This window comes from Caenorhabditis elegans, chromosome X (assembly GCF_000002985.6).
Source record: "Caenorhabditis elegans chromosome X".
In the NCBI taxonomy this organism is placed as follows: domain Eukaryota; kingdom Metazoa; phylum Nematoda; class Chromadorea; order Rhabditida; family Rhabditidae; genus Caenorhabditis; species Caenorhabditis elegans.
Genome location: NC_003284.9, coordinates 17654912 through 17670990, shown reverse-complemented (window position 1 = coordinate 17670990; position 16079 = coordinate 17654912). Strand labels below are relative to the sequence as shown.

At 35.0% G+C, this 16079-nt stretch overlaps 1 protein-coding gene and 2 non-coding genes across 4 annotated transcripts; 1 reads left to right on the top strand and 2 right to left on the bottom strand.

Annotated features, from left to right (window-relative positions):
* Positions 1–220: 220 nt before the first annotated feature.
* On the bottom strand, positions 221–505 carry T23E7.8. Its single transcript, NR_072972.1, has one exon. It is a non-coding gene; the product is annotated as an Unclassified non-coding RNA T23E7.8 (non-coding RNA).
* On the top strand, positions 254–396 carry T23E7.9. The gene has a single exon (NR_072973.1). It is a non-coding gene; the product is annotated as an Unclassified non-coding RNA T23E7.9 (non-coding RNA).
* A 5269-nt stretch (positions 506–5774) lies between the features above and the next one.
* nlp-6 (Neuropeptide-Like Protein) lies at positions 5775–8545 on the bottom strand. 2 transcript variants are annotated; one of them, NM_001270358.5, is made up of 4 exons: positions 8431–8545; positions 7525–7670; positions 6829–6917; positions 5775–6063 (listed from the first exon to the last, which is right to left on the bottom strand). In NM_001270358.5, the coding sequence occupies exons 1-3, from the start codon at positions 8526–8528 to the stop codon at positions 6832–6834; spliced, it is 330 nt and encodes a 109-aa protein (NP_001257287.1). In that variant the 5' UTR covers positions 8529–8545; the 3' UTR covers positions 5775–6063; positions 6829–6831. The 2 variants fall into 2 exon arrangements, with proteins under 2 accessions (NP_001257287.1, NP_001257288.1); NM_001270359.6 differs by lacking the exons at positions 5775–6063; positions 6829–6917 and adding an exon at positions 7065–7391 and having other exon boundaries at positions 8431–8533.
* Between the last annotated feature and the right edge of the window lie 7534 nt (positions 8546–16079).

Sequence of the window (16079 nt, the reverse complement as noted above, 5' to 3'; positions counted from 1 at the left end):
CTTTTCAAGTGGGAGAGACAAAAAAAATGGCATACGATTGTAATGTATGAAATTAAATATCGAAGACAGATATATGTATAGGTACACCGTAAAAGATAAAAGATTAGAAATGAAGTAAAAGTGCAGTTGGCATGTTCAAAACCAATGGCGATTTGCCCTCCATCGTCGTGTTTTGTTTTGTTTTGTTTTCGTCCTACCCGTGGATGGGCGGGACCCCTCCCGATTTTTGGTGATTTTGTGCCGAAAAATGGCTCTTTCTCTCCTCTCACAGAACAGATCCATCAGTCAATGTGACCTCAGACCGAGAGGAAAGAAGCATGGGAAGCAGCAAAGAGGCGGAAGGATGCGAAAATGAGTGGGAGGATTGTTGGAGATCCCCCGCCAAACCACCCCTACAACAACTTCTCTCTTTCTATCTGTGTATGTGTGTTTGCCGGTGAAGAAGAAGAAGAAGAAGAGCTTGGAAACCAGGAGCTATCAAGGATCTCGTAGAACAAAAAGTCACTGATGCCACTTGTTTTTAAATGAGAGACGACATCGGGTGAAAAGCAGTAGGGGAGAGAGGGAGGAGGGGGCACAAATCCTTGTTGATTGTGATTTAGAGAGGTGGATTTGGGTGGGTTAAAAATTGAAGAATGGGCAAAGTTCAGTCGTCAACACTAACTAACTAGCTGAGGTAATTGTTTGTGTGACATGGGTTGTTAAGTATGATCCGGCTAGAAATCCAAAATATAGCTTTGAAATCCCACATTTATTGGTTTGAGTTTAAGAATTTGGTCCGCATTTCGAAAATTCAAGTTTGAAAAAACGAAAACCTCCATATCAGTGAAAAATATTTGTTTTTCAATGCAGATCAAAGTTTCCAGGAAAACATTTTCTACGTATATATTTGTGTTAACTACGCTTCTACTGCAAAACATTTGAGCTTAACCTTGTTTTTACAACAATTTGAAAAAAAATAATACACTAGACAAATTTTCAGTTTAAAGTTTTTTAGCGCTGAAAAATGAAAATTAACCTAAAAATTTCAGATTTTCGTTAAAATTTTCTGTAACTTTCAGAATATTTTGACACTTTGAAAAAACATTCTGAAATTTATTTTAAAAACTGCAACACATCGTTTAGAGTTTTTTGAGTGCTCGGGAAAAAAGACTGCAATTTTTTAAATAGAAAATTCGGAGGTAGGAGTTTAATTTCTCTGCTTAGTTTTTGTGGGTTCCTATTATATTAAAATTTTCACAGCAAATATAAATTGCTCGGGTAGGTTTTTTTTCCTTGTTACAGTATAATTTCGGTACATTCTTATCGAATATATTTTATTAATTCAAATCAGTAAAGTTTTATGTTTTTAATTGCTCCAATGAAAATGGCTAATTTTTATATTTACTTGTAGATTGACAAATTGTAGCAAATTTCTCATAAGTTGAATTTTGAAAAATTGGTACATGACTTTATAGTATCTACAATTCACGAAACAAAAAGTTTTGCTAATGAAAAATGAAATCTTCTCCGAACAAGAAAACAGAAAAAACAGGAAGCACCCGCCCACCTCCAAAGCCTGCCAATTGCCATGGCTATTAAAATTATGATGATTACAACACATATCTGAGTGTGGTGGTGTGAGAAGAATGCGAAAAGGTGTGTAATAGTGGTAATACATACATACTTAACGCTTATGAGCTTAAGCGCGAGTTTTAGCAGGTTTCAGAGTTGGCTTGAAAAAAGAGAGAGGGGAAACGTGAGCCGAATCAGTTTTAAAAGAGTGGGGAAAGATTTCAAGTTGTTTCTATGTCAGATGCTTCAAACTATCATTAGATAATTTGAAGGGGCGGCAAAAAAAAATAAACAACCAATTTCGAAATGAAAGAAATAACTTCTTGTGAGGAACTTGAAGTTTTGTGTTTTTTAACATTTGAAAATTAGTTGATTTCAATGAAAAAAGTGATCTGAACTATATACTAAACACAATTTCATGCTATAAAACAATTGAGCTTCTGAACATATTGATTTTGAGCAGTCAAAAAACTTGAAAACCTCAAATAAAATGTTTTAGTTCTCACTAAAACAGATGACAATCTGCAGAGTGGAAAATCAAAGTTTTTTCTTCGATTTTTCTTCCTTGACAAGAAAAATCAAAAGATTTATACACATTTTACACTGGGAAAAATTGAAAAATTTTAGAAGAAAGACCAGTAGTCTTTCACTGAAATGTCATTCAATGTGGCATCGATTTGAATTCGATGGGAGACCGCGAGGAAGAGAGGGTGGTCCTCGCAAAGTGTTCCGAGCAGTGCCCCCGGTCCGCGAAAAGTGATTGGGAATATGTGTGAGAGCTGATATTACAATGAGCGAGAAGAAGAGTTTTCCGACGGGATACGCAACTTTTTGATTTGATGGTAGTTTAATCAAATGTTTATTACTAGATTATTAAAATTTTAAACAAAACTTTTCAATAATAAAGGAAACAACGTTTGACTTAACTTGAATTAAATTGGGATTTTTTTTTTCGCAGACACAAAAATCGGAGAAAAAATTTAGCCGATTCAGTTTTATCCAAATTATCGATTTGAAAACATTAAAAACTGTTATTGTTTTTGTTTGTTGCTCTGAAGTTCTAGTTATTTGACAATGATGTTTAAATGTTTCAAATAAAAATTTATAAAATCATCCATACGGAACAAAAATGTGTAATAAGCAATGCTCTAAAAATGTTTTTAAATTTTAATTTTTTATTGACAGTTTACCAAAACGCTGAGAACTGTAAAACGTGTAGAAATATTTTATTACAATCTTTCAGCATGTTGAACTACTGTGAGTATAATTAGACAATATTATTTCCTTACGGACTGTACTCCATCTTAAAAGTTAGAAAAATTCATTCAACCAGAATACCGAATTTGGTTTCAATCATAAATGTATCTTATCCAGTTTTACAATCTTCTTTATTTTGTTACCACAAAATTCTTCGTTTTTAAGTTAAAGATCGAGAAGCTCTGAATTAATAGTTCTCAGTTTTCTGAGATAACATGTTACACTTTTGTTACCTATGAACATGCGGCTAAAGGTTAGTTGAAGAAGTTGAATTGATAAATTGATAAATTTTTAAATAACTTTATAAATTTCAAAGTTTGCAAAAGATTATAATAATATCATGGAACACGAAAGAAAGTTTGTCAGGCTTTACACCAACAGGTGCTATGTGTAGTATGGTTGTTAACTAGAATTGATGAGTGGATGATTTTTTCCACTCAGTTCTGAGATTTTTTCAAGTAACGCTCATGTTAACATCGCACAACCGCCTCTCCCAACTTGCTCACTCATTTTGAGGTCTGTGGAAAAAGTGTTTCTGATCCTCGAGCCTCCCAGTGTGTAAGAAGACGAAGCATCTGAAGCAAACGAAGAAAACAAAAAGAAGCAAAGAAAAGAAAATGAGGAAGCAGAAACATCATTTGATCAGTTCGATGCTTGAGCGGTGCCCGCAGGTGTCTAACCAATTGGCTCTTCTTCTTCTTCGTTTTGCCAATGTACAACACAAGAGTGTGTTGAGACAAGGCATTTTCTTTGTGCCACTGATAGTTGACAGGCGTCCTATCAGCCGGAGGCAATGTGAATGGAAAACGCTGCTGGCAACAGGAGATGGCGAAAAACGGGCACGATTTCTGATCGGCATGCGGAGGCAAGTGTGATGTGATCTTTTACGTGGTTTCGACTTACATACTGCCAGATCCGTAGGTCAGGGGGAAACGTACGGAGGGAAAAATCGAAAGTCTAGTTGAAAAGTTTCTGACAACACCATTTCAAGCCATCTTCACCTTGTAAAATTAAACAAAAGATTTGCAGAATCTGAAACAAGAGAAATCTCAATTCGAAGCTTATGTAGAACTAGATTGTGAAAAACCTGAAAAGTCTATCTCAAATGTTTCCTGTCTCATTTTCCCTTTTCCGTGGAGCTACTGCAGAAGCTCAGTTTTGTTTGCTGTTAGTAAAAAAAAGTTTAGAAATTGGCAAAAATTTTGAAATTTTTCAAATACTGTTTTTTTAAATCATCTAAAAAGTATCACACATAATTATTTTTCAAAATTCCAATTTATTTATTTTCCAATATGCTTCTAGAATGTTTGCCCAATCCTAGGAACCATCAAAACTGTTGAAACTGAACAAAACACTTTTTAAATCCATTTTAAATCCATTGACGACATTTTTTGCAAAAATAGTCCGAAGAATTTCATAGCATTGCAAAAAGTGTGTTTTCCGCAACTTTATGTCGTTTCCTTCATTATTTCTAAGTTTTTTTTTTCAAAAATTAACGTTAATCTCAGGGCTCAGGGCTCGTGCTTAGGCTCTCAGGTTTAGGTTCACACCAGGGGTGTGCGGATAACCGATTTTTTCGGCTAACGGATTAATCGGCTAATGCCGATTTTTTGAGAACCGGCTAACGGCTAATTCGGCTAACGGCTAATTTCAACATTTTCGGCTAACGGCTAATTCGGCTAATCTCAGTCATTCAAATCGGCTAATTTTCGGCTAATTCGGCTAATTCGGAAAATATTCATTTGGTTAAGCTCCATTCTGTTAATTCAGGTTTTGGGTTAATTTTTTCACTGTTATTGAGCAAAATCAGGGATGAACGACTGTTCAAATAGGAAAAAATCATACAAATTCACCACATTTTGTTTTCCAAAAAATTTGTTAGTTGAATTAGCCGAAATAGCCGATCGGCGAATTCGGCTAACATCGGCCAAAATCGGCTAACGGATAACTACGTATTAGCCGAACTGCCAAAAAGTCGGCTAACGGCTAATTCGGCTAATCGGTAAAAAGGTCGGCTAACGGATAGTTCGGCTAATATTTTTTAATTGCCTTGAGGATGACCCACAAGTGAATTTATTGTTTAATCAAAGTTAATCAAAACAATAAAAAAAGTCGGGACCCTCACGAGTTCGACAAAGAGGAAAAAAAATAGACCGGCATTGAGAGAAGAAAGGGAAAAAAAGACTTTTGGGAAATTAGAGATCATAGAATTAATTATAACCGACAAACAAAATTATTCAAAACCGTGTTATGGAGGAATCAATGACTTTAACAAATTCACGGGGAGAAAAAAAATGGGGAGTATTATGAAAAATAACATTCCAGACGGGGACGGTTGAGGTGAAAAAATCAGTAATTTTTGGTTTTGTACATATAATAATCATAGGCCTTCTTTTAGACTCGGTTATTCTGATCAGATCGTTTAGATTTGGGAAGTAAGAGGTACCGCTTATGAATTTATAAAGAAGTAGAAGCTTTGCCTTAAGCCTTCGATGACGAATCGAGTAGATATTAAGAATTAGAAGACGGTTTTCATAAGAAGAAAATGAGATATTGCATCTTTGTAATACTTGTCGAGAGAATGATCTAAGAGGTTTTTCAAGATGAGCAGAGAGTTTAGAGTTAGGAGAGGGAGAGTAGACGACTGAGCAATATTCGATTATAGGGAGTACATAAGTAATATTAGCCGAGTTAGCCGAATTAGCCGATTGGCTAAATCGGCTATTATCCGCACACCCCTGGTTCACACGTAATTGATGAACTTCTATTGTAGTCTTCAATCTTCATGTTTCCAATTTTGAGTTTGAGTTCCGAATTTTCTAGCTACGAGGTTTTCTAGCTGCGGGGTAAATTTGATAAGTTTAGCTTTACATTTTCAGAATTTTTTGGCTTCTGAATATTTCCTGCAGATCACAATCACGTATGCTCTATCGTCTTTTTGAAAATTTGAAAAAACTTTAAAAAATTGGACCACTTGTTTAAAATCTAACTCGGACATCACATTTTTTCCTTCTAATTTTTTTTTCTGAGTTTTTAATGCCCATTTTTAAATGTTTTTTTTCAAAACTCGCGATTTATTGCAAGCAAAAAGCAGGAACAAATAACAAGAATACAAGGAGGGCAAGCGTTCAGTTTATTCATCTCATAAGAGGTTCACAGTAAGATTGGAGATTGGAGGCTCAAGTGGATTTGAAGGTGTTGCGTCGGCGGAAAAATGATGAGGGTCCCTAGAGGAGAGAATCGGTGATGCTTCTGTAATTTTGGGATTTGAATTGTGTCTCCGCGCAGTGCTGGTGCATTTTTTGAATAATTCATTTGGCAAACTCGTCACTACTCGTAAAACACATAAAAGCTGGTTTAAGCCGAATTTACCCAAAACGAAAGTACATTTTTGATGAGCTCATAGGATCCACTCATAGACATTGTTTTAGTTCTGGATGTTTATTTAGTCTTGGGTTAAGGCTTGGACTTTTAGTTAGGCTTAGGATCAGGCTCAGGTTCAGGCTTAGGCGTAGGGTTAGACTTTAACTAAGGTTTAGACTTAGACTTAGGCTTAGGCTTAGGCTTAGGCGTACGCTTTGTTTCAGGCTCAGGCTTAGGATTTGCTTGGGTTTTGGCTTAGCTTTATGTTTGGACCGAGGTTAAACTATGCTTCAGCTTGGGGTTTGGCTAAGGTTAAGGCTTAGACTGAGGTTAAACTAGTGTAAACTCAGGTTTAGCGAATTTTACGCTCAGGCTCGAGCTCAGGCCTATGTGTATGTTTAAGTAAATTCTCAGGCTAAGATTTTGACTAAGACTTCAACTTTGGTCCAAGTTCAGTCCAAGGCATAAGGATTTAGCGTGAGCTAAGGATTTAGTGTGAGCTTTGTGCTAGGCTTGCTATTCGATTCAAGTTTAGGTGTTGAGTTTGGCTAAGGTCAAAGCTTCGGCTATGCTCAGTGGTGAACCTGAAAGGTTTGAGCCACAAGCTTGAGTTTTTTAGCTTTAACCAATTTCTTATTATATCAAGACACATACGTTTTATCGTCTTCCGAGTCCCATGATCAAACGGCGTTTCTGGATGAACACTGGAATCTCCTCGAGATCAGCAGACATGTCTTCATAATCTGAAAACTACTGAAATCCAGAACTTAAAATCACTAAGAACTAAAAATGAAACCGGGCAAAATCACAGACACTACTGGATGAACTTTTGCTAAAATCATTACGCAATGCAGTGTTAAAAGAAAGAAACATTTCACAACAGGTATATATTTAACTAGAAACATTTTATTTGCAGTTTGAGTTTTTGAACATTCAAACTGAAAACTTGGAAACGTTCAGCAGGTGCGAAAAAATGGTAGGGCTGTATGATACACACAGGGAGATGGAGAGACCTTTGGGTGGAAGTACATTTCTGAATTTTCGAGGCAAGACAGGTGGGGGCTATATAAAAGATTTTTTAAAAGAAGACGGAGAAGAAGAAGAAGAAGAAGAAGAAAAAGAAGAAGAAAAGAGACTGTATATTTTGGTATTGTGCTGGCGTCAATAACCCCTTTGGTGCTTGTGATGTGATCGTGGGGATTAGAAGGAATCGACATCTAAATGATATACAAATTGCATACGAAATATTCCATTGTCACTACTTGACTACCACAAAAAGCCATAATTAGATAGAGAGGTTAGGATGCTTCATGGGAGTACGGGGATATGAGCACAAGCAAAAAATCTCACCAATCTGTGGCTCTGCGGATCGCTTGCCAAATCCCATGTTGAAGCTTCTCATTGCAGCTCGCTTTCCGAATCCCATTGCGAAACTTCTTGGCTTGTAGCGTTTCATTGGCACGTCTTCAGGCATATCACTAATATCAGCCATTGATCTGGAATTTAAGACGACTACTTTACTAACAGAAACCATTTCTATTCCGTTTTGAACGCATTATTAGTTCGTGTTTATTTTTCAAAACGCACGGCTCAAAATTTGAGTTGCTCCAGCTCCAATGTCTGTTTCAAAATCAGTTTGGAAGGTGTCATAGCTGTTAAACTTGCATGAGTTGTATCAACGTCACCCATATTTCGTTTACCGCACATGAAAAAAACCACGGTGATCAGTTTGATTCAAATTCAAACAGCTGAATTATTGATCCGCGCCCGTATACTTTATTATAAAACAAAACGCTTGCAGTCTCATCAAGTGATCAAGATTTTGAAAATCAAGCCATTTTATAATTTTCAAATTCGCTAAAATTAATTTGTAATGCAGAAAGCTTGTTTGAAAAATCAAATTTTCAACATTTGTGGTTAGCTGTACCAAAAACAAGTATTACCCCTTGAAACACTCACTCCAACCAGAGTAGTACGCTACAATTTTTGTGTATATTGCGGTGGCTATTTCTATTGAGCTCGGATGCAGGTGACTAACTTAATTCTAATAAATTTCACTTTGGTAGTATTGGAAGCTACAAGTCAAGATAAAACTTTAAATATTTTGTGGTAAAATACAGAAGTAATGTAAGTTTTAGTGAATGCGAATAAATCTCAGGTAATCGTACTTATGTTTTTTCATTGAGACTTGAACTGTTAATATTTTTAATTAAAAGTCACAACAGTTCATTTTAAGCCGAAAAAGTAAAAACTAACCGCTTGCCAAATCCGAACACCATTTGTTTTGGAGCAGCCATTGCCATGACGCACGCCGAGACGAGAAGAACGAAGGCGAGTCGCGAAAAGCTGAGCATTGTACCTAAACAAAACTCATACATTTTAAGTTTTTGACTGAAAAAAATCAGAAAAAGGAGAAGGAAACTAAAATCTGGAGACCGACTACCGGGAACCCGGAGTCAAAAACAAAATGAGATGTGTTTAGAAAGCCTTATGACAACGAGTCCTCTCTCAAAAAGGGGAGGAGTTCAGAAGGACGTATTCTCAGCCACGCCCATTTTGACGTTTCAACGCTCTCATTTTTTCTGAGTGCTTGAATGAATGAGAGGACGAGGAAAAGCTAAATTGTGGGAAGAAAGAAATCATTTAAATTTTGATGACTATAGTACAAAGACTGAAGAAAATGCCAAAGGATTTGAAATATTTTTCAGTAAATCGTCAAATAATAAGTACTGAAATTATACGTATAGAAGATTTGTTTTAGAAGAATAAGTAGTTATTTTTTTTGACAGTTTGTGGATTAGAAACGGCATTTAGGACATGCCAGAGTAACAATAGTAAGATTTCTGAGATAGTTTCAGTCGCCTCTCGTAATTTTTCATAAGAAAAAACTACTGACAGTTGTGAGTTCAAAAATCCATTTTACTAATTTGGTTACATAATTTTGTAATTTAGTTTATTTAGTCATCTGGAAGAATCATTACATAAAAATGTTCAAAAATTGGCAACTAATTTTCAAAACATCATTAAATAATCAAGAGGGATGGTTTACGGATAACGCGTGGCAACTGGTGTTCTAAAGATAATAACATCGCTCATATAAAAGAAATACGTGAAAACCATTGGCTAACATTTTTAGGCTTCCATTTAGGTGCTTACTCATTAACTTACTGAAATTGTTTTGTTAGAATTTCTTTCTGGTACTGCTAGACCCAGTCAATTCAACTTTACTTCATTCAGACAGCTTTTGTTTCCTACTTCCATTGAGGAAACTACCTCCTTATTGTCTGACTGAAAAGTTTGAAACATTCCTAACAATTCAGAAAACTTTTTTCTTGTTTTCTCAATAATGTTTTCTTTGAAAAGGGCCGCAGGTTTGAAAAACGTGAAGTTATTTGAAATAATTTAAACTTGATATTTGTATGATACCATAAAAAGGGAAAACGTCAAGACCAACTTCGGATTTACATTTAGCCTTCCGATACCTGAAAATTTACTTTGATATGGAGTTTTTTAAAATTTTCTTTTTAATTTTAAAACTCAATTTTAAAACTTCAGTGAAACATGATTCAGACCAATGTTCATGAAAAAAATGTACCAGTTTATTTGAAAGTATCGTACTTAATACTTTTAGATTAAAAGGATATGCAAAGTAGTAAAAAAAAGGAGCGAGGATATGATAAATTAATGAAGAAATATGGCTGAAAACTACTATATTTCTTCTATGTATTGCAATCGAATAATCAATTAATTGTTATTTATTCGGGTCTGGATGGCATCGGATCTCGAAAAAAAACTACGATACCTTCGAAAGTTAGACATATGTAGCGACATGAACCTTTGTATGTATCGTCTTTCTTTTCTTTTCACGTTTCTTCAAGAACGTAATAAATTATTATTATTATTATCATTATATGTAGCTCGTCTAATTTTCAAGATATGAATAAGTCATCAATTTGCAAACCGTAGGAAAACGAAAAAATGTGGTAGTTGAAAAGTTTTAAATAGAAGAAACAAAATTTGCGATGTAAGTTCTCAAAAATAACAATAATGGTGTGCAATACGGTTTTGGGTACTTGAAAAAAGTCAACTACCGCCTGACGCGGAAAAGTAGCCAACATTTGAGACTTTTGCAAACTTGTTTATTATTTCGAAGCTTTGAGCCGTCATTAAGAAATGTAGAAGTATTTTTTTAAAGTTCCATTACGAAATTTGTTAATTTGAACTCAATTTGGGTCGATACGTTTAAAATACCCGGACTCTCCTTTAAAAACATTATTCCTTCAATTTTAAGCCTAAAAAATTACAAAGTTATTGTTTATCATTATTGAAAATAAAATAATCACCTTTAATCCATTAAACCATTTCAGGCGACAGCCACTAAATATGTACCCTTAGAAGTCTATATTCTAGATTTTCAGTTGAGTATTCTGGCACATCAAAGCTCAGAAACAAAAGTGACTTCCCACTTTCCAGGTCGTAATTTGTCACTTGATTATTCTGAATACACAAGTTGATGTCACTTCTGTCAAATTTTAGTGAGTTATGTTTCTATGAACTATAATAAAAAGGTTGTAAAAAGTTTGAATGAAGGAATTAAACTTTAATATGGGCGCTTGTGATACAAAATGGTCTTCTACAGCAAAAAGTGTCAACATAAAATTCCAAAAATATCTTTAAAAAATTTAGAAACAACTAAAACTCGAACAAACTTAATAACTCTTTGCAAAACAAAATCGAACGGAAAAAAAACGGAAGATAGATAAAAATTTGCGAAGTACTTTCTGGAAATAAAATTTCCGAGAACTGAAAAAAATAACAAATAAAATTTATTCGAACCATGATTCCATGCACTAAACGTTGTTTTGATAGGCCTGATTGAAGGACCTTCCAAATTCGAAAAATACGACTTTTTTCTTCTTTTTTTTCTGAAAATTCAAATCACAAATACGAAACCAATAGACTTGAGACAAATACAATGCTAGGAATTCAGTGATTTCTTTCATAACCTCATAACCACGGCTCTACTTTCTTGAGACTTTTATTAGGATGAAGAAAAAACAATTTATGTAGATCTTCAACCAGACAAATTAACTAATGTTTGAATAAGTTACACTATTGGTACATTTTTTAGGTCCGTGGGAATAGTTTTAAAATTTGAAAATAATGAGGCTACTGTCTAAGTTTTCAGCAGATTTTACAACATCAAACAAAATCTGGCAGCAGAGAATATTCGAATTACTTTTTCAAAAACATTATTTGTCAAAAAAATATAACGTGGGCGATAAAATAAGAACAAAAAGAATCGCAAACTGAAATGCTACAATTAAGTCAAATTAACTCGGACGCGAGTAACCAAGGAGGTGTAATCCGAGATTCTTTCCTCCTCCCTTAACCTATTCTTTGCAGTACGTCTCGGTTTTGACATTTTAGGAAAAAATCTGACTGATGTGACGTGGCGAAATTTTTTTACGGGAGGAATGTAGGAAAAAGGAGAGTGGAATTTGATTTACTTGAACATTAGGTAGTAGTCAAAGTCGGGAGCTCGAATTCCAAGTGTTTTTCTGAAAATGTGAGAATAAGTTAGTTGACTGAAAGAAGAAAGTGAACAAGTAGAAATACAACGATCAGAATTTTTGAAACAAGAAGTTACATACAAATTTTGTGTAAATGGATGTGTCAATAAGAGAAGTTCGTTTGGAAAATGAAACCAATTTGTTGAAAAACTATTTTTTTCACTCAAAATTTATTTCGAGCCCGTACACTTTTATAAAAGTTTTATACAGTAAAGCGCGTTTGAAAAAAACCTGGAGAACAGGGTAGGAATTTCATTTAGAAATTGGCAAAAAAAATAAATTTATAAAAACTAAAAGTGTCTGACCCGGTTCCGTGTATTGATAAAAATTGAAATAATCAGTCTACTACCACCCAAATTTAGATATTCAACAAAACACAACTGTGACAGTTTTTTCCGCATCAAATAAAATGCAGGCAATTTTAGAATTTTTTACATCATAATATAATTTCTATTTCATATACATAACTGAATCATTTTGTGATTGCATTGTCAGCGGACTAATATGCTCTGACCTGTTTTGTTCTATGATTCAAACAATCATATTTTTTCATATTCAGAAAAAGTACGGGATAGATGTACATAGAAAAATAAGTTCAGACATAGAGTATATGTGTCATGCCTGTATGCCTGTACGCCTACTCGCCATCTATCGTGAGGAAAGCGAAGTGCAATTTAACTAATTGTAAGGCATAGCAACTATTTTCTGACCGTTGGCACATGGTAGGCAGCCATTTTCAAAATTATCTTATGGTTTCAATTAAGACTGAAATTATAATTATAGAAGATTTATTAATTCTAAGATTGTATATTTTTGTGGATTATAAAAGTGCCTTTGTCTACTTTTTGTCGGCAAATGGCTCCTGGAACGCGGACGAGGCGCGACTAGATCACGGGTTCGCGCTACTTACGCGCCACATCCGCGCTCTAATCGCGTTTGTTCCGCGCGCATGCCGAATTTGAAAAATTCTTACGAAACGCGATCAGAGCGCCAACGTGCCGCGGAAGGAGCGCGAAAAAACGTGTGACTGGAGCGCAAACCCGTAATTTAGTCGCGACCCGTCCGCGCTCCAGGAGGGGCCATTTGCCGAGTAGACAAATCCCAAGAGCAGGTACTTTCTCATGCATCCGTACCTGTTTCATGCCTACGCGCCTGCCTTCTGGTCTTAGCGAGAACTCCAGTGATTGTATTCATTCTGATTATAAAACTCAAATCTGACAGTGGAAATTTGCTAACTATGGAGTGTTTTAACCATACGGTACAATCGGGTAAAAGTAAACATGTTATATGCGATAGCTGACATCTTAGTTAGAAAGAACGTAGATAGTGAAGCACTTTTTCGATGTGGAACATATGAAAATCTAGAAATTATGTTTTTGTACTTCGATCGAACTAGTCATTTCTGAAAATGTTGAAAATGTTGCAACATTTGAGGCTCAAAAAAAAACCATTCGATAACCAATTTTTACTTGCTCGTCCTTTTTTTGCTTTCTCCTATTTCTCCCTATCCCGAAACGTCATGTCTCACAAAAGAGACTTTTGTCTGTTGCATGTTGAATTGGAACACTCATATACGTACACCCCTATTCATCCGTATCTATTGCCACACTGCGGAAAACAAATTTCCACGAACGAGTAAAAAAGGAATAAAAACAACATTCGGTTCGAAAGCACAATATCCAAAAATCACATTTACAAAGGTACCTGCTTTTTTCTGAGCGCAAGAAATAATTTTCAAAAGGGGGACCGTTTGAGTTACCGACATTGATTTTTAACAATTTCAGTTTGCGATACTTAAAAAAATTAAAAACCCGATAGAGGTGTATCAAAACTAATGTTTCATGAAACATTAGTTTTTTTAAAATCAAAATATTGCAAATTTTCCATAGCGATTCAAAATTTCAAAAAAAAAATGATGCCAAATTTTTCAAAATCTAAAGTTTAAAAACCATGCCTTTGTTACCCCGGTCGGTTTCCTTTATTCAGTGTTTTAAAAACATTTTGTTACGTCGAAAAAAATCTGCTACGTCAAAAAGACTAATAAAACAATATCTGTTCGTAAACCCGTGGAATTAAATTTTCAAGTGTTTGCCCAGAAATGACGAAATGGATATGGACCACGCATTTTGTAATATTCCGCCTCTTCAAGTCTCAATACTCAATAAGGAGGCTGAAAAGTCAATATGGGAAGACATTCGCTCATTTTCTCCAGAAATCCCCGTTTTCTGTTGTATGGCGGGTTTACAAGCACATTCAAAATCATTTCAGACTCTCATCAAATTGTGCAATGTGTATGCATGTGTGGGCACGAACAGATTGCAAATAGGGATGAAGAAAAGGACAACGGAACGATTAAAGAGAGCCAGCGGTGGCAGACGCAGGGGTTAGAAGTCTAAAGAGTTGGAAGAAAGGAAGGAGGAAGAGAAGCAATCTCGAGTTTGTCCATCTGATTTATTATGCATTTTATGTAGCTTGACGGTGTACGGGGCAAGTTTAAAATATGGGGACCAAGCCGGAAATATGTAATAAGGAAAGGAACGTTTTTTTTTTCGAAATTTTTTCGCAGAATATATTAATCATTACAATTAGCAAGCCTCCAGTTATAAATTGCTGGGAAAACTGGAATAGTGGAGGGAAGCCAAGATTTCAATTTTGAACTATTCATGGTGCTTAACTAGATTTTGATAAAACCGTTTGAAATGTTTCTTTTGTAGATAAAATCCAACGAAAAAATATCTGCAAAAGCCACTTAAAATTAAATAAGGCAAGTGAATATTTAGTCAATTTTTCATTACAGCAAAAATTTGAAAAATTATCAGTTTTTTTAAAATTAGATGTCAATTTTACGGTGTTTTGTGAACTTGAGGATAGCATGGGAGATTTTCGAGAAATTTTATTTTTCATTAAAATATATGTGGTTTTTAAATTTATCAAGAAAATTAAAACTTTCAAAAAGTTGGCCAGAGAGAAGATTTAAACGTTTTAAGATCTTTAGGGTAAACAAACACTTTGGAAATTTTTTCGAATTTTTAAGCCGAAAATCCTAAATTTTTCGCCTGTAGGCTGGTGCTGCCAGCCGACCAGGGCTGAGCGGCAATTTTCGCGGTTTTTCGGCGATTGGCGATCGCCGATTGCCGATTGAAAAAAAAGAACTCAGCGATCGGCGATCGGCGATCACCGATGAAATTTTACATAACTTTGGCGATTGGAAATCTCTCACGCAGTCCACAATAGACAACTCTGAAGAAGGAAAATGAATATTTTCCGACTATTTTTTACTAATTTTCCGATTTTTAAGATATCAAAGAGTGCCTTTCGTTGCCTAATATTTATAGTTAGTGCTATGCTAAAGTTTCATGACTGCATCAATTTTAATTTTTAAAAAATAAGGTGCACTGCGAACGCCGATCAGCAATCGGCAATCGGCGACCGCCGAAATTTTTCAGCAATTGGTGATCGCCGATCGCCGAATAAACAATGAATTTCGGCAATCGGCGATCACCGATCGTCGATTTTTTTGGGTCGCTGCTCACAAGGAAGTGAAAAAACGGTTCCCCGGACTTTGGCATGCCATAGTAATTTTTCGATAAAAGAGTGAAAATAATGATCCCTCTGAAAAATTTAGCTGCCCCGGTCCAGTTATGACATGAAGTTATGACGTTTTGAAAGTGCCGAAAAAAATCCTTGACCAAACCCTAGCAAAAAAAACTTCGAATTTTCAAAAAAAAATTGTTTCCAAAAAATTTGATAAAAACTATTGTAACTTATCCAAAACAGTGAAAAACATATATCATACATGTTTTTTTCTCTCCACGGTAAAAAACCACATTACTTGATCTACATATCTTGAGGAAAATTCCAAAAAGTACGTTTTCTTGTAGATAAATTTGTGGGTATTCTTGAGAGTTATCGGTTGAAACTTGCATGGCATACGTTTTTCACTGTTTTAAATCTTTAACAATTATTTGTTCCTCTTTTTAGGAAAACAATTTTTTTGTTAAAATTTTGGAAAAATTTTAAAAAGGTGTCCACTTCCAAAACGTCATAACTTTGCTGAACCTGTACCGGGGCAGCTAAATTTTTTGGAGTAATCATTATTTTCACTCTTTTATCGAAAAATTACTATGGCATGCCGAAGTCCGGGGACCCGTGTTTTCACTTCCCCCGTCAGCCCTGCAGCTGACTTGGATTTTTGGTTAAGTACTATTAAAAATAAGTATTTTTTTCAAAACATTTTTCTATAGCTAAATTTTTGTGGGACCCTATTTATAAACAGTATGTATTTTTTTAATGACAACAATTGTATTTTAAAATGTAAAAGTTGTGAGCCCA

Coding starts and splice junctions, on each gene's coding strand:
- nlp-6 (NM_001270358.5), bottom strand. CDS start 8,528: ATGCTCAGCTTTTCGCGACTCGCCTTCGTTCTTCTCGTCTCGGCGTGC. Junction 7,671..8,430: donor GTGTTCGGATTTGGCAAGCG/GTTAGTTTTTAC, acceptor CTTAAATTCCAG/ATCAATGGCTGATATTAGTG. Junction 6,918..7,524: donor ATCCGCAGAGCCACAGATTG/GTGAGATTTTTT, acceptor AGTAGTTTTCAG/ATTATGAAGACATGTCTGCT.